General features: G+C 40.0%; 1 protein-coding gene and 1 long non-coding RNA gene across 5 annotated transcripts in view; one reads left to right on the top strand and one right to left on the bottom strand.

The window, feature by feature from the left end:
• Positions 1-27,586, top strand: part of JAKMIP2 (janus kinase and microtubule interacting protein 2) — a 195,731-nt gene that overhangs the window by 89,927 nt on the left and 78,218 nt on the right. For 3 of the 4 annotated variants that reach the window (XM_011931502.1, XM_011931501.1, XM_011931500.1), the window contains exon 2: positions 21,239-21,515. The exons of the other annotated variant lie outside the window; for it this stretch is intronic. In XM_011931502.1, coding sequence (XP_011786892.1) covers positions 21,387-21,515 — 129 coding nt within the window. In that variant the 5' untranslated portion in view covers positions 21,239-21,386. The remainder of the gene's footprint in view (positions 1-21,238; positions 21,516-27,586) is intronic. 4 annotated transcript variants of the gene reach the window in all.
• LOC105504193 lies at positions 7,050-26,868 on the bottom strand. The gene is made up of 6 exons (XR_001000578.1): positions 26,834-26,868; positions 26,360-26,453; positions 10,565-10,587; positions 10,427-10,457; positions 10,166-10,299; positions 7,050-7,222 (listed from the first exon to the last, which is right to left on the bottom strand). It is a non-coding gene; the product is annotated as an uncharacterized LOC105504193 (long non-coding RNA).

Raw genomic sequence — 27,586 nt, 5'->3', positions numbered from 1 at the left:
TTTTTTTTTTTTTTTTGAGACGGAGTCTCGCTGTGTTGCCTGGGCTGGAGTGCAGTGGCCGGATCTCAGCTCACTGCAAGCTCCGCTGCCTCCCGGGTGCACGCCATTCTCTCGCCTCAGCCTCCCAAGTAGCTGGGACTACAGGCGCCCGCCACCTCGCCCGGCTGGTTTTTTGTATTTTTTAGTAGAGACGGAGTTTAACTATGTTAGCCAGGATGGTCTCGATCTCCTGACCTTGTGATTCGCCCGTCTCGGCCTCCCAAAGTGCTGGGATTACAGGCTTGAGCCACCGCACCCGGCTAAATAGCTAACTTTAAAGATAGGGAAAAAAGGTATGATTTTACTGTTTCCCTCAAATAAAAATTGTTTGCAATTTTAGATCATATACAGAATTGGTGGCACACATAATTATGATTGTGCTGTTTGATAATAAGATATAAGATAAAAAGCATTCATTTTCTCTAACAGAAATGATTTGTTTTCATTTTTCACAGTTTTACAGTAATTATCATCAGTGTTAGTGTTGACAGTTTTCCCTGACATTATGAACTGTTTTGTCAATCTTATCATTACCCATAGACTTTTAAAAAGACCATTGTTCAAATCTAAATGGAGAAAGAGAGAGTGAGCTTTATTATGCTTTCAAATGGACCGTTTCCGCATATCCCCAGGCCAAAATTACAAGTGCTGCACTCTCTTCTTGTCATTCATCAATCCATTCATTCATTTACTCTTTCTTTCATTTAAAAAATGTGTATCATACTGTTTTTATATTAGTCGTATGAGCAAACGTTCTCCCTACTTTCACAGGTCTTTCATTTTAGTGGGGGAGATAAATACTGATTTTTAAAAAATCAACTATATAACCACAAGCTGTGATACATGTTATTTAGAAAAATAGCTGATATTGTGAAAATATGCACTCGAAGAACCTGGCCTGCTCTGAAAATCTCAAGAAGATCTGTATTCATTTTCTAGAGCTGCTGTAACAAATTACCACAAACTGGTGACTTAAAACAACAGAAATGTATCCTCTCACCGTTCTGGAGGCCAGAAGTCCGAAACGGGGTGTCAGCAAGCTTGGTTCTTTCCGGAGCTCTGAGAAGACTATTCCATCCCCTCTTCTAGCTTCTGGTGGCCACTGGCATTCTTTGTTGTTTTTTGATTTGTAGACACAATGCCCCAATCTCTGCCTTCATTTTTACATGACATTCTCCCCTGGATATATCTGTGAGTTTGTGTCTAAATTTTCCTTTTTAAAAGGACATCAGTCATCTTGATTACATATGCAGAGACTGTATTTCCAAGTGAGGTAACATTCCTTGGTACTGGGAGTTAGGACTTAAGCATATCTTTTGAGGGACACAACTCAACCAACAACAGCTTCCTTGAGTCAATGACACTGGAGCTGAGATGATTCGAATCGAAGGAAGACAGGACTTTGCAAAGAGAATGGGACACGTAAAGGCCCCAAAACAGGAAGGAGCATCCTGTTTAAAGACTGGAGAGAAGGTCACAGAGACAAACACATGCACAGGGAAACACAGGAGCAAAAAGTCTCAGGGAGTCACCCATGGTGCTGCTTATCTGCTCCCATGCACACTCCCCTCCATGAGGCATGGACAGCACAAACCTAATCACCTTTGCTCCAGGTCTACCTCCACTGACCAGCCAGCACCCTCATGTGCCCTTGAGTCAAAAGAGAAGCAAACACTCCTCTCTTCTGGGCTAGACTTGAGGAGAAAAAGTCTATGTGATAAAGAATCCTTCAGGGCCAAAGCTTGGGTTGTGCTACATGAACACAAGGTTTGGGAGAAGGCTTGTGTTAAATCATAGCTTTGTGCAGCCTTGGGTAAGTGCACGATTCTGAGCCCCAATTTTTTCATATAAAAGGTGAGGTGATTATAGCATCTGCATAGTATTCAAGCATTTTGTAAATTTCAACAATAAGGAGAAAGAATGCTACTTGGAATAGGGAAGATGAAAAATCCTTGGCCTTTTACGCCTAGCATAGTTCATCCAAATTACTTCACAGTAACAGAAGGAGCTGGGTGGGGTATGCGGGGAAACTATTAATAGCATTTCCCAGTCTGTGTACAGTGGAGGAGGAGAGAAGGTTAATAGTAACAATAACATTTCATCTGTGCACAATGGAGAGGGTGGGAGAGCAAATATTAATCATTTTAATAATGGAATATATTTACAGTGGTTTATGGGTAACAGTGTTTTCTCATATACAATCTTATGCAATGCTTGTATCTCCTATCCCACTTTTAAAATAAAACTCATGTATTTAGGGGTCGAGAGAGTTTTAAAATACCAATCTCCCTACCAGCTAGCGCTTTGACTGGAGTAGTTCATCACATTAACCAATCTGGAGAAGGCTGAATGAGTGGGTAAGATGATAACCCATGAGGAGAAGGAAACCAGAATAGAGCTTCAGGCACCTACCCCCAGGAAGGTGGTGGAGACAGCGGAGAGAGGAGAAATCCCATTTTCACCCAGGACCCATCCTGTGTACCCAAAGGGTCTCAGCATTTCCAGAAACAGATTCAGGTACATAATTTGTCAGAGTTATGGTCAAGGTTGGGTTTATCCTGCTGAGGGCCACACAGTGTGCATCATGCAATGGCCACAAAGCGCTGGAGAATGAGCTGCACACTCACCTGAGACACATTCCCCAGAGGGTTTGCAATGAACCATGTGAGGCATCCAGGAGGACTTTCTGATCCCTCAATGAGATGGACCCTGTTACCTCATATATCTTTTCAAAATGTTTTTATGCACGTATGTAAATATAGGTCCACATAGATAGGTGTGCACATGTGCATATATATATATATATATATATATAAAATCTCTTTAGTTTTTTACATGAATGACATTATACTTTGGACTCCATTCGTCATCTTGCTCTTGAAATGTTTTGAGGTGCAGCTAGCCTCGTTGGTTCATGTACATCTTCCTATGTGTTTTTAAACTCTTGCATAGTAATTTAAAGACTGGACATACCACTTTATTATGCTGGTCCCTTTTTTATTTTAGTTTTTTAAGTTTTTTTTAGGGACAAAGTTTCACTCTGTCACCCAGGCTGCAGTGCAGTGGTGCCATAATAACTCACTGCACCCTCAACCTTCTGGGCTCCAATGATCCTCCCACCTCAGCCTCAGAAATACCATGCCTAACAATATTTGTTTGTGGAAACAGGGTTTCATAATGTTGCCTAGGCTGGTCTCAAACTTCTGGTCTCAAGTGATCCCCTCGCCTCAATCTCCAAAAGTGCTGGGATTATAGATGTGAGCCACTGCGTCTAGCCCAAGCTGTTCCCCTTTACGTGGACAGTGCATTGTTTCTAATTTTTCACTATGACAGTGTTGCACAGGTGTGGTCAATATCATCATGAAGTCTCTCATTATTATCTTTTAACATACTGTATAACTTACATAGTTATCTTGCTGATTTTTTATTTTCACTCTGCTAGAGTATATACTCCAGGAAAGCAAGGATGTTTGTTTATTCTATCCTCAGCTCTATCTCCAACCCCTAAAACTGTATGCAGTGAATATTCATTGAACAAATGTGCTATAGCCATATTCTGCAACCACATACAGTTATGGTGTAACTATTATCCTCTTAATAGGAGGACAGCTCTCTGAGGGCATGGACACCCTCAGAGTGTTTTAGCTGCAGTGCCTGGCACAATGCCCTGCTTAGAGTGGGAGCTTTATACATTTTAGGAACAAACAGTAACATGTACTGTTTAATACATCATCAGATCAATGTGGCTCTGCATCTCAGCTCAACTTACTGATGCCATGATTCTGATGAAACATCCACCTAAAAAGGATTACCATCAGTTTGTGTCTAGTCCTATCACCACCTCCCTTGCTTCCACTCTGGTCTAAGCTGCTACCATCTCCAAGCTGGATTTTTGCAGTTTTCCAAACCAGTTCACTTAATTCTACCCTTATGCTCAGTCTTCTCCTTTTACTAGAGCAGTCAGAGCAAAATGTTAAAGCTAAGTCAGATCAGGGCACTGCCCCTCTCAACTCCTGTGGCTTCCTACCCACTCTGAGTAAAAGCTTAAATCAATGCAAAATGGCCTAAAAAGCACAGCATGGTCTGCACACAACACCCTCCCATTAATGTCTGCCCTCTAGTTGGCTGCTGTCCTAGCTCACTCATTCCTCCAGCCTCCCTGGTTCCCTGAAGTTCCTGGAACTTGGACATCTCTGCTCACTGTGGAGGTCTTGTACTACTTCCTCACTACCCTGGCACGCTTTCCCCCCAGGCATCAGCCTTTAATCAAACAGCAGCTACTTAGGCTTTCTCGGATCTAAAATCACAACCCCACCTGGATCCTTCCTGTCGACCTCTGTTTGGTATTATTATTTCCCATAGCACATTATCGTAATCCAGCACAGTATATTTACCTAGCATGCTTATTGTGTGAGTCTCCAACTAACATAGTAGCTCCCTGAGCCAACAATGTATGTCTGTTTTATTTATTCACCGCTGTATCTTCCATACCAAGTACAGTGCTTGGCAGCTATGCAGTGTTCAATACATATTTGTTGAAGAAGCTGATTTTAGAACAGAGCACTTATTTGACACATATCATGCTAAACGCTTTACCGGCCTTATTCCATGTATCTATCGCCACCATCATTTAAGGGTGGGACTATAGTGATATGGTTAAAAGAATGGGTCCTAGAGTCTAACAGCTTAAATTAAATCCTGTCCCCATTGCTTACCAACACTGAGCAGAAGGTCAATCATTTGTCTTCACTAAGTCTTTGTTATGTGAATGATTAAAAGGGAAATATTAATGATTATTATTTATTATTAGTTGCATTTAATCAGACTCTATGAAGCAACCAGTGCAACATCATAAGAAAGTTTTCAACCACAACACTAGATTTAGGCACGAAATCCCCTCTTATTTAATTATCTATCTCATGTGATCATTTTACGATGTAATAGTTATGTTGTGCATACGGTTTTGCAGGATTAAAGCACTCCCTTGTCTGGACCCTATTTCACACAGGAAAAATATTAACTGCTAGTTTATAACCACCCTAAGAAATGGGATTTCTAAGTGAAAAGCCCTAAGCGATTAATTCAATCAGTGCTGAGAACATTATGACGATGAATGATACACAGCCTTGTGTTAAATCTTAATAATGCTCTGGACAGCAAATGTGTTTAATGGCCTCACACTTTGTCTTCTAGAGAACATGTCTTGTTTGTAAGCCATCTGAGAGTTCTAAAGGCAATAATAGGTATGAAAAAGAGTGTTGTGTTTCTGGTCCTAAGGGAAAGGCAAGGACCATGCAGCGGTTAAAACAAATGTTTTGGAATCAGGCTGAACTGATTTTAAATTTTGTCAGACACATCACAAGCTCTCAAAAAACATTAATTGAGTCAATTAATGTCTCCTAGGCATACAAGTTGCGTGACATTGGGCAAATTTAAAAGTTTTAATTTTCTCTTTTGCGTAACTGAAAAATGATATCTACCTCATGAATTTGTTTTAATCAGTTAATCCATATACAGTGGTAAATACTGTGCTTGGCATGTAGAAAGATGGCAATAGAGTTATTATTAAGTAGCTTCTTTCCGATCTACAGTTCAGAAAATAGAACAGACTTCTCCCAAATTAAATGTTTTACCTGTCATGTGAGATATAAGAATAGACCAGTTTAATACCAGTTTTACATCAGATAGAAAAATGAGCACTTTCTAAATTCTCTCCTCTTTCTGCATCTTACCTGTAACTCCAAGCTAATCAATAGTCTTGATACATCCATAATTCTTACTAAGTTTTCTTACATAATATTTACTCAATTCTTCTTTATTGCCAGGACCACAGGGCAAATCCTCTCTCATCTTTCAAGACTCAGCTTAGCCATCCCTTCTGTTAGACACACTCTCTTTCCTTCCCAGGGAGTTGGAGCTCCTCCTCTAAGCACCAGTAGTGCCTGGTTTGCTTCTCTGTTGCAGCACTCATTACAACTTCAGGCCTGCAGTTCATTATTTACATGTTGGTCTCTCCCAGGGGGGAAGAGTTGTAGAGAGGATTCATAAATCATATATTCAGGGCTGGAAGATGATTTTTAACACTCACTTCAGAGCATTAAAAAGATAATACGTGTAAATAGATTTGCACAGTGACCAGCAGTAGTAAATGGTCAATAATGATAATTATGATGATGATTAGCAGTAGTGGCGGTATTCATCTGTCACAGTAGGAGGTGAGTAAGTGGATGAAGAATAGTAATTATCTTTACAAATGCTATGATGATCTAGAATATTATAGGCCGGGACTCCAGGGCTTTGGAATATCAAAGATTGCTTACTATACAAAAAGGAAACAATGGCCCCAGAATCTTCTGAGATTTTAAGATATGTAAGAAAAAATTATGAGCCCTGGAGAGATTTGTTTTTCCTAACAAGGTGTCTATAGAAATAACTTAAAACTTAAAATGAGAAATTATAATTCCTAATTTCCTGTGCCAGGTAATAAAGAAAATGCTGGGAGGAAAATGTGTTTCTCAAATATAAATTTCTTACATTTGGAAATATATTGCTCAATTTTTAAGTATATAAATACAATTAATATACTACAGAGTATAACGTGGGTAGAACAACATTTGGTTAACTCAATGATAAGTGACATGTCATGCTGTAGTGGTCTCTGCTTTGGAAGAACAATATTAAAGTTTTGTGGTTTTAAAGAGTTCTTTACACTTGCCAATGATAATTTCATTTTGGTTCCATTCAGGTACTCCTTCAGCAAACATTTTAGAGTTCCTAATATGAGGCACTGTGCTAAGTGCTGTGGATACAGTGGTGAGCAGGACCAGGGAAATCCCTGCTTCTACAGAACAAATATGTGATAGAGACATTGAAGGGGGAAAAAGTGAATATTACAGGGTATCCAATTTATTTCCTTGAGTGATTTGTACCCTTGAGTTGGGTAAGATATGCGTGAGAGGCTGGCTTCCCTGAGAAAGGTAGATTTGATGGAAAACGGTGCCCCCCCCCGATTTCCAAAAAAAATTATTTATTCAAGCTCCAATCTAATTGACTGCACAGTCCCTTCATGAAAAGAGGCTGGCATACATTCAGAAGTTTGTTCTGGCCTTGTTGATTCCAATTAAGTCAGGTTTTGCAGAGTGGACAATTGTGCTGTGACTCGCTGTGACTAATGGCTGGTTCTCTGTTCAATGAAGAGGAGAGGCACTTGAAAGCCTAAAGCATTTCAGATTAGGAACGAAGTCCCTATATTTGCATTAATTCCAGCTTTTCATGATGTTATGTCGAAAGCAAGGCCATTGTGTTCCAGCCTCACTCCTAGCTTCGGCTGCTTGTCTGCCCTTATTTTCCCTTTGCTCCACTTTCTTCACTGAATTCTTCTGTGTTGCTTCCCACCATACCCGCCACCCTGCGCCATTGCCAGGAACATTATTTTATTCTGATTACAGAAGCTATACAACAATTATAGAAATCCTAAGGAAAAGAAAAGCCTCAATTATTTTAAATTAAGATCTCTGATCATCTGCCATTTAAAAAAAAAACTACTGCTATTTGAACACCTATCTTTATATATATAAACATATATACTATCTACTTTAAATGCCTTACATCACATTATGTTGAAGTTTATTTCTATAAAGTGCTTAGAAATTGCTTTCAAATACGGTGTGGAATAAACTTTTTAAAGTAGGTAAATCAACAAATAGTAAGAAGATGGTACTGCTTTCCCTCAAATGTGATTTCTCTAAAAGCAAACTGAAGTATTTCTAGTACAGTGTTTCTGGTACAATTGGGCTTACAGGCTCCGGAGTAAGGCTAGCCATGTTATTATGTACTGCCTATGCTATTTACCACCTACAGTTTTGCATAATCTTTTTCCTTAATATAATAGTTAATATAGATCATTTACTATAGTGCCTAGCTTATAGTAAGCCCCCTGAAAATATTACCTTTGTTATTTTGAAGCACATGGATGACTCCATTGATCTTACTGAGTTCATTGATGTTACCCTACATTCTTCCAATGTCCCTTACCAAGAGTTGGGTATCATCTTCAACCTTTCCTTCTCTCTTTGACTATTGCCCAGTAATGAGCACACTATATAGACGTTTTCTACCTTACATACTAGCTTGAGAGAAGCACTAAGAAGCTTCAGGCTCAAACGCATCCTAATTATGTCATTTTGCTAGCACTGTGACTTTGCGTAAGGGATTGACCTCCTATTACCTCAAGTAATAACTCCATGTATCTCATAATCTTGTTTTAAGTATGAAATGGCAGGATGCACATAAATTGCTGCACTGTACAGTGGTCAGCACACACCAAGTGCTCTCTAAAGAGAAAATGTTGAATGATGAAGAAAATGATAATGGTGAGATGAATAAGTTCCTTTAGCTTAGGAAAGAGAAAAGCTCTTCTACTCCTCCATTGTAATCCAAGCTTCACTTTTTATCTCTGAACATTTGCAATAGATTTCTATCAGGACCTACAGCCTTTAATTTCTTTCTCTTCCTTTCTGCTCTGCATATAACTTCAAGATTAGTCCTTCTTAGAAAAAAAATAGAGCATGCCTCCTCTCTTAAAAATATTTATCACAGTCCCAGTAATTATTAAATCAAATGCAAATTCACTACCTAGGCAGGCAAGACATACATAGTTTGCCTTCAGTTTATTTTTCTAACTGCATATCTATTGGTTTCTCAGATTAAACTTTCCATACCAAACATAGTGATCTACAATTTATTCCTCATATTTATCTCCACGTGCCCTACCGTTTTAACTTTCCTCAATCCCTCCTACTCACCCTTCATTTCCCAGCCTTAACCATAAAATCTTCTGTTTTGGTGAAGTCATCTATTTATTCAGAAGTATTTTTTCAGAATTTAGCTGTGCCCAATACTATATTAGACACTGAGATTTAACAGGGAGCCAGATATAGTCTTGGCCTCATGATACAATTCCTCTTGTTCTCAGTGTGTGTGTGTGTGTGTGTGTTCTTTGCCACTTAGAATATGCAGGCTTTTTTGGTAGATACATATCGTATTATCTTCAACTGTACCACAATGCTTTGCGTATAATTATGGTCTAAAGGATAGTTGATGGTCTGATTCCTGAAGTGATTTTCCTATGGAATTTGGCCTATGTGGATAGGTTGATTACCTTCCATTCGTCAGCCTAACAGTCTTGCTTTGAAGATCCCATCAACTGTACAGAAAATGTAGGTGAGCACTGACCCCTGGGACAAAACTCAAAAAAGAATCTTCAATGTTAAAAACAGATCTGTATTGCTCTTTAATGTATTGCTATATTACGTATACCATAGCACAACATAGGGAAAATACTAATAGCCACTTTCTGTTATGTGAAGTATGGAAAATTAAATGCAATTCTTTATAATAGAACTATGTAATATATCCAAAAGCTATTTTATCCAACGTTCGTGTACTTTTACTTAAGTAATATTAATCAGTATACATATTTATATTGAAATTGTTCTGCCTGTTTTAAGTAGCAGGCACACATTATTCACCTATTATAGACATTTCTGCTCATGTCTGACACCTTGAAAAGGTGGCTTTATGATAGCTTTTTTTAAAAATTCAAGGCCCTTAAAAACAGTCACCAAGGAAACAACAGAATAGGTTATATATGCTTCACTTATGCCTAAAATAGAAAATCTTGCTGTCAGTTATAAATATGTTCTATGAAAGCCAATCCCTCCAATAATTTGGGCATTTTCTTTAACTTTACGTGCTAGGGTTTGTTGTTGTTGTTATTTTGATTTGGTTTTGTTTTGAAGACAGAGTCTTGCTCTGTTTCCCAGGCTAGGGTGCAGTGGTATGATCTGGGCTCACTGCAGCCTCCGCGTCCCGGGTTCAAGTGATTCTCGTGCCTCAACCTTCCGAGTAGCTGAGATTATAGGCATGTGCCACCACACCCAACAAATTTTGTATTTTTAGTAGAGATGGGGTTTCTTCATGTTGGCCAGGTTGATCTCAAAGTGATCTGACCTCAAGTGATCTGCCTGCCTTGGCCTCCCAAAGTGCTGGGATTACAGGCATGAGCCATCACACCTGGTCGCCAGATTGTTTTTAGTAACTGTGCACATATACAGCAATTGCCTGCTTTAGGTGGGAGCTCTGATGCATGCTTCTTGCTCTGCCTGACCTTGAATACATAATTGCTTCCCGCTCTGTTTGAGATTTCTCCCTCGTGTCCAATGAAGTTGACACTTCTTACTCTGCAACAGCTGTAAAATACTTTGAATTCAGAGAAAAAGGACAATAAAATAAGACTATATGACACTTAAAGACTTACTTTGTTAAATTCATCCTAGCAAAAGCCTTCTAAATCCAGACAAAAGAGTACCAATACGAGATGACTTACCCAGTGCTGCGGAGTGAAATTAAGCTTGAGACTATGATGGATGGGGGCAAGGATTAAGAAATGTCAGCACATGGCTTAAAGAATAATACATTTAATTTTATTGTTCGTTCCAGTGTTACATCAAGCTTTAACTTTTGCCTGAAATAGCCGTTCAAGGGCTCCTGCAAAATAAAAGAAATGTCCTATAATAAAACTTATTATAAATGGTCTCTGTAGAAATTACAAAACGTATCATTCAGTCTCGTGTTTTCCTTGGATCTGGATCAATGTTAATTAGACTGAACTTCATGGTAGTCATTGTTGACAGGTACAATGAGCACAAAGATGAATAACACACAGTTTTACTCTTAACTGGGACTTAGTCACCTAAATAATAACTATTGAATAGTTATCGTTCTGTATATATACTGGATTATGGCCACATTCTCCTAACTGTTCTTTGTATACCTGTGTTGACCTTCTTAGTTCGCTCTGCCTTCTACTGCCACAGGACTATTATTAAAACCAACATTTCATCAAGTCACTCCCCTATGTGAAATCCTTCAGTGACTACACATTGATTTGTGGATGAAGTCCATATCTTTGACATAGTTTAGACTACCCTCTACCATCTGCCACTGCTTACCTCTCCAAGCTCACGTCTTGCCATTTTTCTGTTCACTCGCAAAACTCTTGCCAGTATTTCTCTCCAGAGCATCATTCTTACTCTCTTTTACCTCTAGACCTTCATGCTCAACATTCCTTCTGCCTAGTGTATTCTTCTTTCCCACCCTAACCCTCTGCTTGCTGGTTCCTTCCTTCTTATTTTACAGATCTCACTTATATATGTCACTTTTTCTTTTTCTTTCTTTCTTTTTTTTTTTCTTTAGACTGAGGCTCATTCTGTCACCCAGGCTGGAGTGCAGTGGCATGATGTCAGCTCACTGAAACCTTGACCTCCCAGGTTCAAGTGATCTCACCTCAGCCTCCCAAGTAGCTGGGACTACAGGCATTTGCCACTGTGCCCAGCTAATGTTTTGTATTTTTTGTAGAGATGAGATTTCTCCATGTTGCCCAGGCTGGTCTGGAACTCCTGGACTCAAGTGATCCACCTGTCTCGGCCTCCCAAAGTGCTGGGATTACTGGTGTGAGCCACGACACCTGGCCACTATGTCACTTTTCCTAAGGAATCTTTCCTGACTCACCGAGATTCCTGTGATGCCCATCTCTTGTCCTCTGGGTGATTATCACACTGTATTAAATTGCTGATTCCTCCTCTAGGGTGGGCAAATATGCTGTCTCTCTTGCTTAGCACTCACAGGTCCTCCACCAGGCACTTCATGAATATCTGTATTTTAGTGAGTTAATAAATTGAAGAATCAGTGATGAATGCTGTAAGAAATATCTTCAAAGTGTAAATGAAAACCCAGATGAAGGAATAATTTATTCCACCCAGGGTATGGTGAAGAGGTATGAAGAAAAGTGATATGACATGACATTTGATCTGGCCCTTAAAAGATGAGTAGGATGGAGTTCACCAGGGAGTTGAGGGAGGAAAAGGGAAATCAAACAAAGAATTCCATGAGCAAAGTCAAGGGTTTGCTTAGTAGATCAGTTCTGGATGAATACTACTTGCTTTGGATCTCAACTTAGACATTACTTCTACCAAGCTTTCCTGACAGTCCCCCTTAAAGAGGTTGGATGTCTCTTATATGTGTGCTGAGTGCTTTCTCTCTGTACTTTATGAAACATATTTCAAATGTGAAGTTTTAAACCTGAGATCCAAATTATTTATCATGAGTAATAACTTTTCGGTTATATTTATATAGCGTTCTTTTCATGTGAAAAAGTGTATTGACTTTAAATAATTTGTAACAACAGCTATTATGATGATGTGATAAAGAGAGAGATTTCATACACTAGGAGAGAGAAAACAAACAAAAAGACATACAAATCTGGAAATTTACAATCCAAAAGATGCAAAATTTCTACTGTGCTGAATGTGGATATTTCACATTCATTTTTCTCTAACTGACATGTAATGGATTAAAACTTTTTGACCCTATAGCCATGCCACCACATTCCCTTTATTAAGAGAAGGTAGAACTTCAAGGTTGGACTGGCTTAAATAGCAGCCCTCTCTCCTTTATATTAAATTTTTGTGTCGAATTTATGAATACACAGTGTGACATTTTTCCTGCATGGAGAAGGGTTCAAAAAGTAACAGGATGTCACTGCAGGTGACCAGCAATAAAGTATGCAAGTTTACTTCATTCATTTTAAGCACTAATAGCATCTCATTGAAAAACATCATCTTTGGAAAAGAAGGGAGGCTTAGAGCAACTAAGAAGGCTTTGTTAGAATTGATATGTCCAAATATTAATTATAGAAAAGGGTTGAAGCATTTGGCTTCATACATGTGAACGTTAGCTATTTTATATAACAGTTGCTTTCACATCAAATGCAGTGGCAACAGCCATATTGGAAACCTTGAGATTAATAATAACTTTATTCAGCTTATAGCTTGGGGCAGAACCAGCTACAAAGCCAAGACCCCTGGGAATACTGACCCTGTCAATGTAGGTCCCATTTCCGCAGAAGCAGAAACATGAATTTCTTTAGTCTCTTCAGGGATCTCTGCTTTCTCTGCCCTGTCCTTTTAACACAAAGAGGTGATAAATCAGTTTCCTATTCCCTCTCAATTTAACATGATGTTTAGTGGATCATTAGGTCATAAAAAAGAAAATATAACAATGATAATAATAACTTGCTAGTTATTTTACATACTTTAACTCATTTATTCCTTGAAACAGCTCAATGAGGTAAATACAGCACTTTTCCTATTTTACGGTGAGGAAACAGAAGCTTAGAGAGTTTAAGCAACGTCTCAAGAATATACAGCTAGGAAATTTTATTCAAAGCCAGTTTTTGATTTCAAATTCCAAACTCTTAACTGTTACTAATCACCATTCTATTTTGTAACCCCAGCTGACACCTTTGCCACCTCTGTACCTACCGGCAACCAGCGCTGAATCCTGCCCTCTCTTTAGGAAAATGTTATATCTAAGCCGTTTTGGAGACTGGCATGTGCATTTGAGTTGCAGCTCTGCTCTTTCTTAACTGTGTCATTTTTTACAAGTTAATTAACCTCTTTGAGCCTCAATTTCCCTATCTAAAAAATAATAAAAGTAAATGTCTGCAAAGTTTAATTGGAATAGTTCAATGAGTTAATGCCATTGCCTGGCACAGAGTAGGAGCTCCATTAAGGTAGGTAATATCATTCAGGCTCAGCTCAGTGCCATCCTTTTTATGAAGTCTTCATGCTTTATCACTCCACTCTGAGCTACATTCATAGTATTTACTATTCCCTGCTTTGTAGAATTAGTTTTCTTTTTGCAGGTGTTTGTCTCCTCTTTAGGTTGGAAGCCACCTAAGGGTAGGAATGATGCACTTTTTAACATCTACCAAAAGCCAAGAAGGGCACTCAGTAAATAGCGGCCATATTTTGTTGACCACATGTGGCTACGTTTCTGACAAAGAATTGTGTGGTATTTTATGATGTGAGAGTCAGTAGAAAATGTAGTTGGAGGCTGGGCATGGTGTCTCACGCCTGTAATTCCAGCCCTTTGGGAGGCCAAGGTGGGCAGATCTCTTGAGCCCAGGAGTTCAAAACCAGCCTGGACAGCATGGAGAAACCCCATCTCTACTGAAAATACAAAAATTAGCCAGGCATGGTAGTGCATGCTTGTGATCCCAGCTACTTGGGAGGCTGAGGCACGAGAATCACTTGAACCTGGGAGGCAGAGGTTGCAGTGAGCCAAGATTGTGCCACTGCACTCCAGCCTGAGTGACAGAGTGACATTCCATGATAAATAAATAAATAAAATGTAGTTGGACATCAAAACAGTATTTCTAGGATATTTTTACTTTCCTGGACAGAGTATACAACCAGGATTATAACCTAAGATCGATAGCATGAATTCATTATTTTTTTTTCTTCTGAAAAGTTGTTTTTTAATTTTCAATTTTTGTGGGTACATAGTAGGTATATATATAAATGAAGTACATGAGACATGTAATGTGAAATAAGTACATCATGGAGAATGGGGTATCCATCTCCTCAAGCATTTCTCCTCTGAGTTACAACTCAGTTACACTCTTAGAATCATCATTTGTAAATACTTATAAATTGATTTGATGCTTTCAGTTTCTTGATTTTAATATTGCAGTGTTTGTCGTTAAAAAAGAATAATGCTATTATTCACAATAACCAAGATATGAAATCAACCTCAGTATCCATCACCAAATAAATGGATGAAGAGAATGTAGTATAAAGTACTATTCAGCTTTTAAAAACAAAGAACATTTTCATTTGTGACATGGATAGCCCCAGAGGACATTATATTAAGTAAAATAAGCCAAGTACAGAAAGACTAATGAGTGTATGATTTCATTTATATCGAAAATCTGAAAAGGTCATACTCATAGAGTAGCAGAGAGTGGAATGGTGATTAAGGGGGCCGGTGGGTAGCCAGGTGCGGTGCCTCACACCTGTAATCCCAGCACTTTGGGAGGCTGAGGTAGGCAGTTCATGAGGTCAGGAGTTCGAGACCAGCCTGACCAACATGGTGAATCTTTACTAAAAATACAAAAATTAGCCGAGAGTGGTGGTACATGCCTGTAATCCCAGCTACTCAGGAGGCTGAGGCAGAAGAATCACTTGAATCTGGGAGGCACAGGTTGCAGTGAGCCAAGTTCGCACCACTGCACTCCAGCCTGGGCAACAGAGCAAGACTCCGTCTCAAACAAATGAACAAAAAAAAAAAGGTGGGGAGCAGGTGGGGAGGGAAGAATAGAGAGACGTTGGTCAAAAGATACAAAATTTCAGTGAGTTAGGAGGAGTACATCTGGATGGAGATCTGTATAACATGGTGAGCATAGTTAATAACAATGTGTTGTATACTTAAAAGTTGCTAGGAAAGTAGATTTTAAGGGTTCTCACCACAAAAAAATAAGTATATGAGTTAATGCATATGATAATTTACTTGATTTAGGCATTCCACAATTATACATATTTCAAAACATCATGTTGTACACCATAAATACATACTCTTGTCAATTAAAAAAGAAGAATGCTGAATGGGAATTTTTAGACCTGAAAACTTGTTTATCAAGATTGGATCTGGAAGCTGCCTAAACACTAAAAGATGTGAAAGGACTTTGTTGGGAGTAGATGATTCAAGATGATTTCAGATGGGGCATCCCACTCCTGGTCTCCAGAAGTAGTCTGCCAGGAGAAACCTTGGTGAGGAGGGACAGAGGCTGCATTTTCCTCTGCTGATGTCACTCCTTTTCTCTCAGTGGGTTCTCTCCCTCAAGAGTTTTGTGCCAGTTCCTAAATAAAGGGCTCTTTTAATATATAAGGTCTCTGTAAGTGCAGAACTTGAGTTATCAATAATTTTACACATCCCCTGTCATTCTTATTCAATTTAAGCATCTTGAAGACAGAGCTTACAGGGTATTTTATTTCCTCTACTGTGGCTAACAGTAGAGCTAGAAAGCACTCAATAAGTGGTCAGTTCTTGTGTCGTGAGCTGTGCAAGAGCATCACTTACATCCCTTCATTTAATTGCCAAGCAATCCAATGTCATAGATACTACATATCCCCATCCCTCCAAACCCCATTTGAAAGATGAGGAATACTGAGGCCTAGAGAATTAAGTGATTTGAGATCACATGGCTACTAAAGGCAGAGGTGGGATTTAAACAGGTTTGTCTGACTCCGTAGCCCATACTTTCAATCAAAAATTCTCAAAGATGCCTGTGTATCAGAATCATGTGCCAATTACTACATCAGAACCTCCAGAAGTGGAGCTTCTTATCACTAGAGCTCTCAAGTAGATTTTGATGTAACCAGACCAAAGATTCAGGAAGCCCTCCTCTAAAATACTACACTATATTACCTTCTCAATAAATGTCTGTTAAATGAATGAATGATGGCTGTAATTCTTTTACTAATAATCCATTCCTCCATAAAGGTGTGCTCTTAAGCAATGATCTTCAAAAAGCAAGACTTTCTAAGAGGCTGTCTCTAACTTCTCTAATATCTTTATCAGAGATAGAAACCATTACAGAGAAACTCAGCCTCAGGGACTGTAGGAGGTGCCTGATTAGGGATAGTGGAAGGCTTGAAGAGTAAGCTAAAATTCAAATATTTGATGCCTCACAGTGTTGCCTGGGGATACTGCTGCCTGACCATGCAGCTAGGAGCTAGAAACGTAAGGCTCACTTAAAGTTCCCTCAAGCTTTTATGTTGTAAAGCTCCCACAGAGATTGACGCTTAATGGAACAAGGCTCCTATCCTTCCTCCTGATAATCTGCTGGGTCAGACATCATCAGTGGCAAGGACCTTGGGGTGTCCAGAAACGTTCCACCTGTGTGCAGTGATACCTTCAGGCAGTCTCTTTTTTGCACTCCTTCAAGAGTGATGTCCCTTGTCATGGCTGGCAGCTTCTGTAGAAGCCTGGCCTTAAGCCACTTACACAAAGGCAGCAAGAGTATCCATCAGGCAATGAATGAATACATAAGATGCAGTTGATCCCTACAATAGAATATTATTCAGCAATAGAAATGAAGTATCAATCCATGCTACAACATGGATGAACCTGGAAAACATTATGCTAAAGTGGAAGAAGCCAGTCACACACACACACACAAACATGTCATATGATTCCACTTATACAAAATGTCCAGAACAGACAAATCCATAGAGACAAAACGAAATAGAGAGAAAACACTAAATGGACTTAGTGGTTGCCTAGGGCTGAGAGAGCTGGGTGGAGTGACGGCTAATAGGTATAGAGTTTCTTTTGGGGGTGATGAAAATGCTCTAAAATTGATTGTGATGCTGTTTATGCAACCTTGTGAATATACTAAAAATCACTGAACTGTACATCTTAAAAGTGTGAATGTTACAGTATGTGACTTATATCTCAAAGAAGCTGTGTAAAGAAAAAAAAAAAGCAGCACAAGGAGACAAAAGAGATGCAGTAGAATTAGAGTATGAGAACCGTGAGATTGCCAGGCACCCATTACAACTGGAGAAGGGTTTGGAAAGTTCTCCTCCACCAGAGGGGTGTACAGGACAGTGGCTATGAAGTTGCTCACCTTAAGGCACCCATAGGCTGATGCTATCAGTAACTTCCTGTGATGCTTTCTTCTTTTCTGAATGTGCATCTGTTTTTTTTCACCTTTTCCTTTTCCTCACCCTTTGTGGAACTAAGTTCTAATACTTCCCAGGCTAAAACTATATAAAGTCTGGCACATAATACTATATTTTTAAGTAGAATTATAAATTAAGATGTAAAATGTATCTATTATGTCTGTCCCTTTGCACATTTTTGCTACAAGCAATTCTGTAGAACTCACAGTCGTTATTTACAATGGGAGAGAAGAATGTACAAACCAGTAGTAATGTTTAAAAATTGGGCGTGATTCCATCAATGACTCCATGTGTCCAAGTTTCCACTATCTTTTTATCTGTTGAGGGTTGTATTACCTCTCACATGGACCATTAAAGCAGCCTAACTGACGTTCTTCCACCATCTTCCATAATACTCACAGTTACCTTCCTAAAATGCAAATACAAGGCAGTGCAGTCTGGAGAATAAGAGTTTGGTTCCCAGTCTCAGATTGCTTAGATTTGAATCTGAGCATCACCACCAATCAACTTGGTCAATTTAGGCAAGTTACCTAATCTTTCAGTTCAGTTCATCATTTTCCCCTAAATTTTGTGAGAATTAAGTAAGAACAGTATGTTAAGCCCTTAGTGCAATGATGGACTCATTGTGAGCAGTCAGTCACTAGAAGCTCTTATTATTATTACATGTATGTTGAAATGCTGCCATGTTTCCTCATGCCTGTAAAATCCACTCCAAACTCCCTAGCCTATCTTGCAGCAACCTTTGAAATCTCACCTCAGTCTCTCTTCTTCCATTTCACAACCTTTTCTGAATATACCAGGCAAATTTGTGGCTTCAGGTTTTTGCTCAAGTTCTTTCCTCTACCATTTCATGTCTGCATTTGGAAAAGCCTGTTCTTCATTCAAGAAGACAATAATGAAGGGACTATAACGCTATTCCCAGGCTCCTTTTTTTCTCTGTATTCCAGCAGCACTTTAGAGGTTTGAGGGAAATTGGCCAAAGAGGGTCATATTTTATAGACAAAGCAAGCAGAACTTCTTAGTGAACTGAATAAAAGACACAGGAATAAAATAGAAGAAAATATAATTTCTAAGTTTGTATCTGGTACAACTGGACATGTGATTTTGCCATTTAATGATCTAGGAAAACCTGGGGAGAATAAGGTTTGGGGGGACTAATGTAATAAAGACATCTGTATTAGTTATGCTAGGTTTGAGATGCCAATCAGGTATTCAAGTGGGTTTGATAAGTAAAGTGTTGTATGTATATACAAGTCTGGTGTTTGCATAATGGTCAGGGCTATGGATATAGAACTGTGGGTCATAACTATATAGGAGGCCAGTGGAAGTCATCTGGAAAAGCCCAGAAAAACAACAACATTTAGAAATCAAATACATATAGAGAGAAACCTGTTATATGTATATACACACACATACACACACACACATATGTGAATTTACTCACTCACTACCTACTTGAGCGTAAGTACTATCTTATTTATCCTTATGCCTATTGGTGCTTGTCACACAAATGTTCAGTATGTGCTTGCTGAATTCATTCCAAGACTAAAAGCAAAAAAAAAAAAAAAAAAGATGGCCTGTCAGAGACCTCGCAGCCCTGCACTTTCATAATTTGGCCAGATTTGCAAAGGAAGCATGAAGGACAACTCCAGCATCTAGCACAGGATGGAATGTGATGGACAGTTCCATGACTGCTGCAGACAGTCTCATCCTTTCTATCTCCTAACCTCTCCCTGTCCCCTTCCCCTAGGGATGTACTTCAGAGAGCACAGCTTCAGTGCTCATGAGCAGATGGCACAAAGCCCAGGGTCCCAGCATGCTTGTCAGTGCTAGATACAAGGGTCTTAAGGGAGCAGCAGCTGCTGGAGCATATGGGTGGTCAGCAGGAGTTCCCCTCAGCTCTGGACTGAAGCTCCTCAACACACACAGTGCCCAATTTTCTGAAAGGTTGCACGGGAAGCTTTCTCTAGGATCTGTCATGTTTTCCCCATTGACTTTAATGATTTAGTATTCCTATTTTTCTGGGCCCCTTATTCCTATGAAGTATTCAAGAGTTTGTTAATCAAGAAACATCCACCTACCCCTACCCCTTTTCTCTCCTCTTGCCACAATTCTGATTAGGCTTTCATCATTCTTTACCTGGACAAATTCAGTTGCCTTCTATCTGATCTTCTTGCATTCATTCTCTCTCCATTCTGCCACCAGAATAACCACACCAAAGTACTGCTGTGTTAGGGCACACACCTGCCAAGAACTTCAACAGCTTCTCCACTGCTTAGTGAAAAAAAAAGTTTCCAACATTCTAAGCTTGGAATTCCAGGCCTCCCCGCCATCTATCCTTTCCGGGAAACCTTTCCAATATTGGTGCCCATCAACCACATTTGGGGGTGTAATTAATCAGGCCCTATTTCTTCCCACAAATAGTCACTGTGATTTCTCTCTGTTGTGTCTCAGCACCTGCTTTTTTCTTTGCCCAGGATGCTTCACCTGTTTCTCCGTCTGTTATCATCTTACCCAATCCTCAAGTTCCAAGCCATTGGTGTCTTCTTCAGTGAGCCTTTCTTATTCAACCCAGATGGAAAGAGAGGTCACTATACTTCTGGAACAATTCATGCCTATTTTTAAAAAAAACATTTATCAGATTATGGATAGTGATGTAAATAGATAGATAGGTGATTGATTGATAGATAGATAGATAAATAGATAAATTTTTTCCCATTGGAACTCTGACTTATTTTTCTATTTCAACATTCCATACCTAGCAGAGCATATGGAAAGAGCTCTATGAATGAATGAACTGATTGAATGAATGAATGAATATATGAGTGACTCAGTTAATCCAGTGATTCATTTCTAGTTATCCTTCACTTCTCACAGTTTAGCTATTACATGTAATCCTGTCTCTATACATTGGGTTTTCTTAAAGTTGGGTCGCTCTGCCTTTTCTGGTCAACACATAGGTGACTTCCTTTAACGACCATGTTCCTTATGGTTGGAGTATCAGTGAATGACATGGAGGAGATAAGGATAGAAGAGGGAGCAGTTTCAGGTAAAAAGAACGCTCCAAGACATGAAAGAGATATGCTTACAGGTGAAGGATTTTAAGCAAGATATTGACATAATTAGATTAGCTATTTGAAAAAAATCACTCTAGGCCGGGCGTGGTGGCTCAAGCCTGTAATCCCAGCACTTTGGGAGGCCGAGACGGGCGGATCATGAGGTGAGGAGATCAAGACCTAACACGGTGAAACCCCGTCTCTACTAAAAAATACAAAAAACTAGCCGGGCGAGGTGGCGGGCGCCTGTAGTCCCAGCTACTCGGGAGGCTGAGGCAGGAGAATGGCATAAACCCGGGAGGCGGAGCTTGCAGTGAGCTGAGATCTGGCCACTGCACTCTAGCCTGGGCGACAGAGCAAGACTCCGTCTCAAAAAAAAAAAAAAAAAGAAAAGAAAAAAATCACTCTAAATTCATGTACAAGTGGACAGGAGATACTGAGGATAGGAGAGCCTCAGGAGAGGCTCTTACAGGTAACTCAGGCTACGAGTAGACTGACTGGCACTTAGACCAGGTCTTTGCCAAAACAATAACTACTATCTCTGCCTCTTCTCAGGGCTTCCAGGGCAGCGGTTGAGGAGACCTTACCAAGGAGCACCACACAGTAGATGCTGAGACATCGTACTCCAGGATAAGAAACAGTAACATGGCAGCACCTGCTTGAAAGAAATTAAAAACCAACAGACTCCATTTAGAAAGGAACAATGTCCAAAAAAGGGCGAAATAAGGGCGAGAAGCCCGAGGCACTCATTGTTGCCCTTCAAGCTGCCAATGAAGACCTCAGGACCAAGCTCACAGACATTCAGATAGAGCTGCATCAAGAGAAGTCCAAGGTGAGCGAGGGCTACCTGAGGCCATGGCCTTAAGAGCAGCTCTGACTGTCCACATGCAGTGAGCACAGCTCTGCCTGCTAGCCCACCCCAGTGGACTCCTGCCCTTTGCCAGAGAGGGCAACATCCCCTGTACACATGGAGAGCTTATTGCATGTGGCAGGAGGGAACTGAGCACAGGACACACAGAAAGTGAGAATAGCGTGCTCACTTGACAGATCTCAGCCTCCTCTGGAAGCCTGGTTCAGGAAGCCAGATATGAAAATTCAGACAGTGTCCCCCTACCACCGCCAAGCACTTAATAGTTGCATGACCTTGGGCAAGTTCCACTCTTGCCCTCCAAAGGTTATACCTCCCAGAGCATTCAAAGCAGTCCTTCTGAAATGTACCACATCATGTTACTCCACCGCCCAATACCTTCCACTGGCTTCCTATCTCTCTTAGAGTCAAAGAACTTTCTCTACCACTACAGGATATTAGCTCCGGCCCCCTCTTTGACTCATCTCCCACTTCTCTCTCTCTTGATCACTCTGTTTCCTACTTTTGCTGGATCAAGAGAGAGACCCCAATCACATTTAGGGCCTTTGCACTTGTTCTTCCTGGACAGCTCCATGCACCTTCACTCACCTCCTTCAGATGTCTGCTCAACCATCAAGTGTCTGACCACAGTCTCTAAAACAGAACACTTCCCCATCCTCAGGTACTCCCCATAGCCTATTCTTGGCTTGTTTCATAGCAATTTATACATTTGCTTTTTACTGGCTTAGTGCAGTCACTCCTCAATCTCTACAAAAGCAGGAATTCAGTTTACTTAGTGTCCCTAGAGCCTAAACAATCACAAGAACTTAAAATCTCAATATGTATTTGTTGAATGAATAGAGGAATAATTTAAAGATGATGCATTCCTTATACCTCAGTTTCTTCATCACATTACAGCTATATTGAGGTCTGAATTAGACAAGTATATAATGTGTTTATGAGGATTTAACAAAAAAATTTATGTCAAGTGCTCAGAGAGCTGCCTGACATATAATAAACTTGCAAAAAATTACAGCATTGGTGTTCTTTTTACTGTTCTCTAGATTTAAGTCAGTTGCTAACTAGACTTAGAAGTCTCTTTACTTCTCTCAATCCCATCGCCTAAATGGACAAGCAAACACACATCTCACCAAGGTGGTGTGAATATCAACTAGGGTCATGTCTAGGAAAGCATTTTGAGATCTCCAGCATTCATAAGATGTTTTTGCTCCCTGCAAACCAGAGACCACAATGGCTGCACAAAGTTGCCTTATTTAGATAATTATACAGTAAGAAAACATTCTTGATCAACAAGTAGTAGTCCCAAGCCAACAAATATATTTATTCAATTTTTATCTACCTCTTCTTCCTTGACATCATTATTAAATTTTAATTTGTTATTTCTCCCCAAATCTATTTCTCCTCATTTTAACAATAATAAGTGGCCTTTGGATCTGCCAAAGTCTCTTGTCCCCTGCCTAAGCTAAGCCTTGACCTTAGATAAAGAGACGGTAATGTAAAATTTGTGAAGGAAATTTTTTAGTTTCCGTGAAGCCAAAGGGAACATGACGTCGTTTTAGAACAGCATTTGTTTGAGAGTCAGAAGATGTGGGGCATTATTTGTCTTTATCTCTCCTTGGAGATGAATTTAAATGTCTCAGTGTCTCTATCTGTAATTCAGATGACTGAATCTGCTTCTCCATATCTGGGCTTGTCAAGCATCACTGTGCAATGGTATAACCTGGGGGACCTGATTAAATATTAAGATTCCTGAGCCCACAATCCAAGAATTCTGATAAAGCAGTCAGATGAAAACCAGGACTTGTATTCGGTAAAGCAGCCCAGGCAATTCCGATGCACTACAGATGCAGATGACTTCCAGGCTTCGCGTTGATAAACACTCCACTTTAAGATTCCATCCAGGTCTGACAATCTATAAACATTTCATTGGCCTTAACTCTCCCTGCAGCAACATCACACTTCAAGGGAGGCAGACTCCTTTAATTGTAGTTATGACAGGATGACAATCTACATTCCTAGGAAGAAGCTTGTCAATCTGGTGACCGGGAACCCTAAACTGCTGCTGCTTTCCAGAGAACAAACTGATGACATTCCCAGAAACAGAGACTCTGAGGACTTCAACACTGCCAATACTCCACATATTCAAGCCTTTTAAAATGGGTAACTCTCAAGTTTGAACCAGGCTGCCTGTTTATCTTGGGCACTGTTGTCTAAGCCCTCAGGCCAAGCATAATCTCCCCTTCCTCTGACGATTGACTGGCAGCCAGCCTCTTAAATGAGCACACACAGCCTTGTCCTTTTCTCCGCTGGCTGCCCCTGGCTGGCTACCCCTCCTTGGCAGTTAATTACGGTCCCAGCCCAGGAGCTAAAGCAAAGTCTCATTGCCTGTCAGCATCCTTCCCCAGAGAGCAAAGGGAATGTAGAGGGCAAACAAGTCATAAAGCACTTTTATTATAAATAAATGTGATTGTGTTTTCAAAGGACCAGGTTTTAAGAGAGAGAATATGAACAATGCCTAGATGTGAACTTATACTCTCAGGTTGGCTCTGAGGCTCTGATGACAAAATCACAGTTCAGCTACTAGGGAATGGATAAGTTAAAAAGTGGAAACCTTTGGGGCAATGGGGCAGTATTCATTTATCCAGCAAGACAAATAATCCCACTGATATTTACAGAACAGCCATTGTGCATAGAGCTGAATCTTAAGACCTTTGGGCTGATAATATAAATAGCTACAACTTACTGAATGTTTACTATCTGTCATGGGCTGATAAGCGCATTTCATCCTGCCAGAGTCCCAGCTGCTTCACTAGCACCTGACTGGCCTGGAGAAGGTTATAAAACCCCTCTGTGTTCTTCATTTGTCAAATGGGACAATAATAGTATCTACCTTACAAGGGTGTATGTGTGAGTGTTAATTTTTGAGCAATTAGTTTGTGTCAAGCGTGTTAAGTGCTTTCATGCCATTATCTCATTTCATCCTCATTTCCACCTGCTGAGGTGGGCATTGTTATCCCTACTTTACAGATGAGGAAACTTCCTGGCCTATAGGAGGTGCTCAAAATTACTTGTTGAATGAATTTACATGATTTTTTTTTTTTTTTTTGAGGCAGAGTCTCACTCTGTCGCCCAGGCTGGAGTGCGGTGGCACCATCTCGGCTCACTGCAAGCTCCGCCTCCTGGGTTCACGCCATTCTCCTGCCTCAGCCTCCCGAGTAGCTGGGACTACAGGCGCCCGCCACCTCGCCCGGCTAGTTTTTTGTATTTTTTTTAGTAGAGACGGGGTTTCACCGTGTTAGCCAGGATGGTCTCCATCTTCTGACCTCGTGATCCGCCCGTCTCGGCCTCCCAAAGTGCACGTGATTTTTTTTTAAACAGCTTTCCCCCAAACCCTGTGGCATAAGTACTGTTACAGTACTCACTTAGGTGAGAACTCCAGACTTGAGTAGAGAAAGGATTTCCACCCATGTCTGTCTGCTTCTTGGAGCAGCACCCTGAGCCACTAAGTTGCGGTATTTGCCCTGTTTGTCTCTTCTATGGACACCATGAGTGCGTGATCCAATGGTTAGTGTGTATGAACATGCCAGGGGCTGCCCCAGGACTCTGTAACTCTCCCTCAGAGATAAACTATGGTTGTGTGAACAGCATAAGCACAGTGACAGAGGGAATGAATGGACAGGAGCAGGGAATAGGGTTCTCAGGGCAGAGGCAGCAGGGCAACAGGTCTGGGTTGCAAGGTTGAGAAGAATCAGCTCCAGACAGGAGCTGTCCCACTGGCACAGCCCTTCAGACTGCAAAGCATTTTCACACCAAGCCTCACAACCATCAGAGCAAGCCTGTGATAAAGATAGGGTGCAATTACTATTCTGCCTTCACTGAGGAAGAAAATGAGGTTCAAACTGTTTAACTCATTGAAGAAAATGAGGTTCAAACTGTTTAACTCATTTGCTCCCAGAGACACAGCTAGTAGAGGAGCGGCGATAGGAATTCCTGTCTTCCGTAAGACGGTGGTGGTCAAGGTAATGCTCACTCTCTGATTCCACTGCCCTCTATTGCCTCTAGGGCATTCTCAGAAAATCAGCCAACATTCTCTATCCTCGAGTGACTGTCCCCACAGCCTCCAGATACAGGTACCAAATTTGGGATGGGGTATATTTTCCTGTCTACTCGTTTAGTTCTGTTTTCAGGGAGCAAAAGTAGCTCAAAACAAGAAAATTTAAAGATAGAATCCTTTGCACTGGATTGTATAAGGGTTGTATAGGATTTCCCTTGTAAGCAACCTTCCTAGAGCGACTCCTTCACATCTCCTCTCTGAGAGTTACTTTGTGCCCCTGAAAATCCCTGCCAGTTTACTGTGTTCCTCCAGGAACATCCAATGCAGATAATCCAGGCCAAAGTTTATGTTAGCTTAGCTTGTCTTGATAACCTCTCAACCTTTTCCTTACCTTTGACTGAGCTGTCCAATTTTTAATCCTAGATTTCTAAGATCACTTTTAAAGCTCAAATCATCACTATCTTTCTCTTGGCAGAATTTACATTGGCATTTTGCAAAGGCTAGACCAGAAGTAGGACAGAATAGAAAAATACAACATGAGATCTATGTGAGATAGTCATACATTCTTTTTTCTCTGTCATAGTGTAACCTTTCCTTGGTAGGATTAAGCTTTGCTGATGACCTTTTTTTTCCCCATAGAACCTCTAGGATAGAAGGGATTGGAAGCCTATCATTCAGAGCCCTACCGAGCGCTCTCCCTTTCACCCTACCCCACCCTGCACCATTCTTTATCACTCTTTAGGCCCACGTGCACCCCAAGTGTCTTCCACGTCAAGATTAGATGCTGCCAATGCCAGAGAACACAATACATACTGAAGAATCTCAGCTTTATCTTTGAACATCTCTTTCTGTTGGAAAAACAGTTACCATCTTAATAATGTAATATAGTAATGTTAGTCTTATCAAGATGATATGGGGACTTTTATATTTGTGTTGCTGGTGTTACTATAATAGTGTGTAATATTACTATATACACAATATTTATTAAAATTAATATTATAATATGCACCATGTATTAATAGTTATTAATCTCTTATGTGTCCCAGCTTCTCCACAGGGCTTTTGATCCATTGCCTATGTCAGTCATCACAATAGCCATATGAGAATGATATCGACAACCCCAGTTTACAGATGAGAAAGTTGAGGCTGACAGAGGTGAAGCAAGGTTTCAGGTACAGACACAAGGTGTCCAAGGTTTCAGAGCAAACAAGGAGGTGTAGGATCTGACCTGGAGCTGGCTCCTGAGCACGCAATGTACTTTAGTGAGTCTTCTTTACATTGTTCTTATGGAAAGACTGTTTCTCACTTTTCTCATCACAAATTGTGATGAAACAAAGACTTCCTACATCACAGAGCTGCCCAGGAGGTTAAATGCACTGATGTGTGTAAAGCCTATTTAGAAAGGTGCCTAACTCATATTAAACCCTCAATAAATGCTAGCTATTATATGGTTGAGCTGAAATTTTTCTCCATAAAACATATCCATGTATCAAAATTGGTTTCTTTCTTCTACTAAATAATTTTCTTCATTTCAAAGTAATATCATCTTTATAATTTCATTGTTACTCAGGAATGGTTCATCATTTTGTGTATTCATTTTAAGATTTATATTGTGATATTTAAATCTATATCCTTAGTGGTACCATCTGCACTGCAAATAATTTTCAGAAAATTTGTATTGGCTTTCTTACCCCAAAATTTCAATCACATTGTTTGATTTTTCTTCAGAATAAAACACTTCTTCCAGACTTAAAAAGAAGCCATACCTAGAAATCCTGCAAAAAAAAATGTCAGTTTTCAGGACAACCAAAATAAGTAAACATAAAAAAAAAGTCAAATGTTACTCAATTCATTTGAATTTTCTTTAGTTTTCATGGATTATTTTAAGGAATAGACAGTATTTGTTTTTGTTTTTGTCTTCAGTCTGGAATATATGTTTCATGCACCTGTATTTTTACTTTTTTTTTTTTTTTTTTTTTTT

This window comes from Colobus angolensis, unplaced genomic scaffold, assembly GCF_000951035.1.
Source record: "Colobus angolensis palliatus isolate OR3802 unplaced genomic scaffold, Cang.pa_1.0 Scaffold90, whole genome shotgun sequence".
NCBI lineage: Eukaryota > Metazoa > Chordata > Mammalia > Primates > Cercopithecidae > Colobus > Colobus angolensis.
The sequence above is the reverse complement of the archived record's forward strand: the minus strand, read 5'-3'. Positions and strand labels throughout refer to the sequence as shown.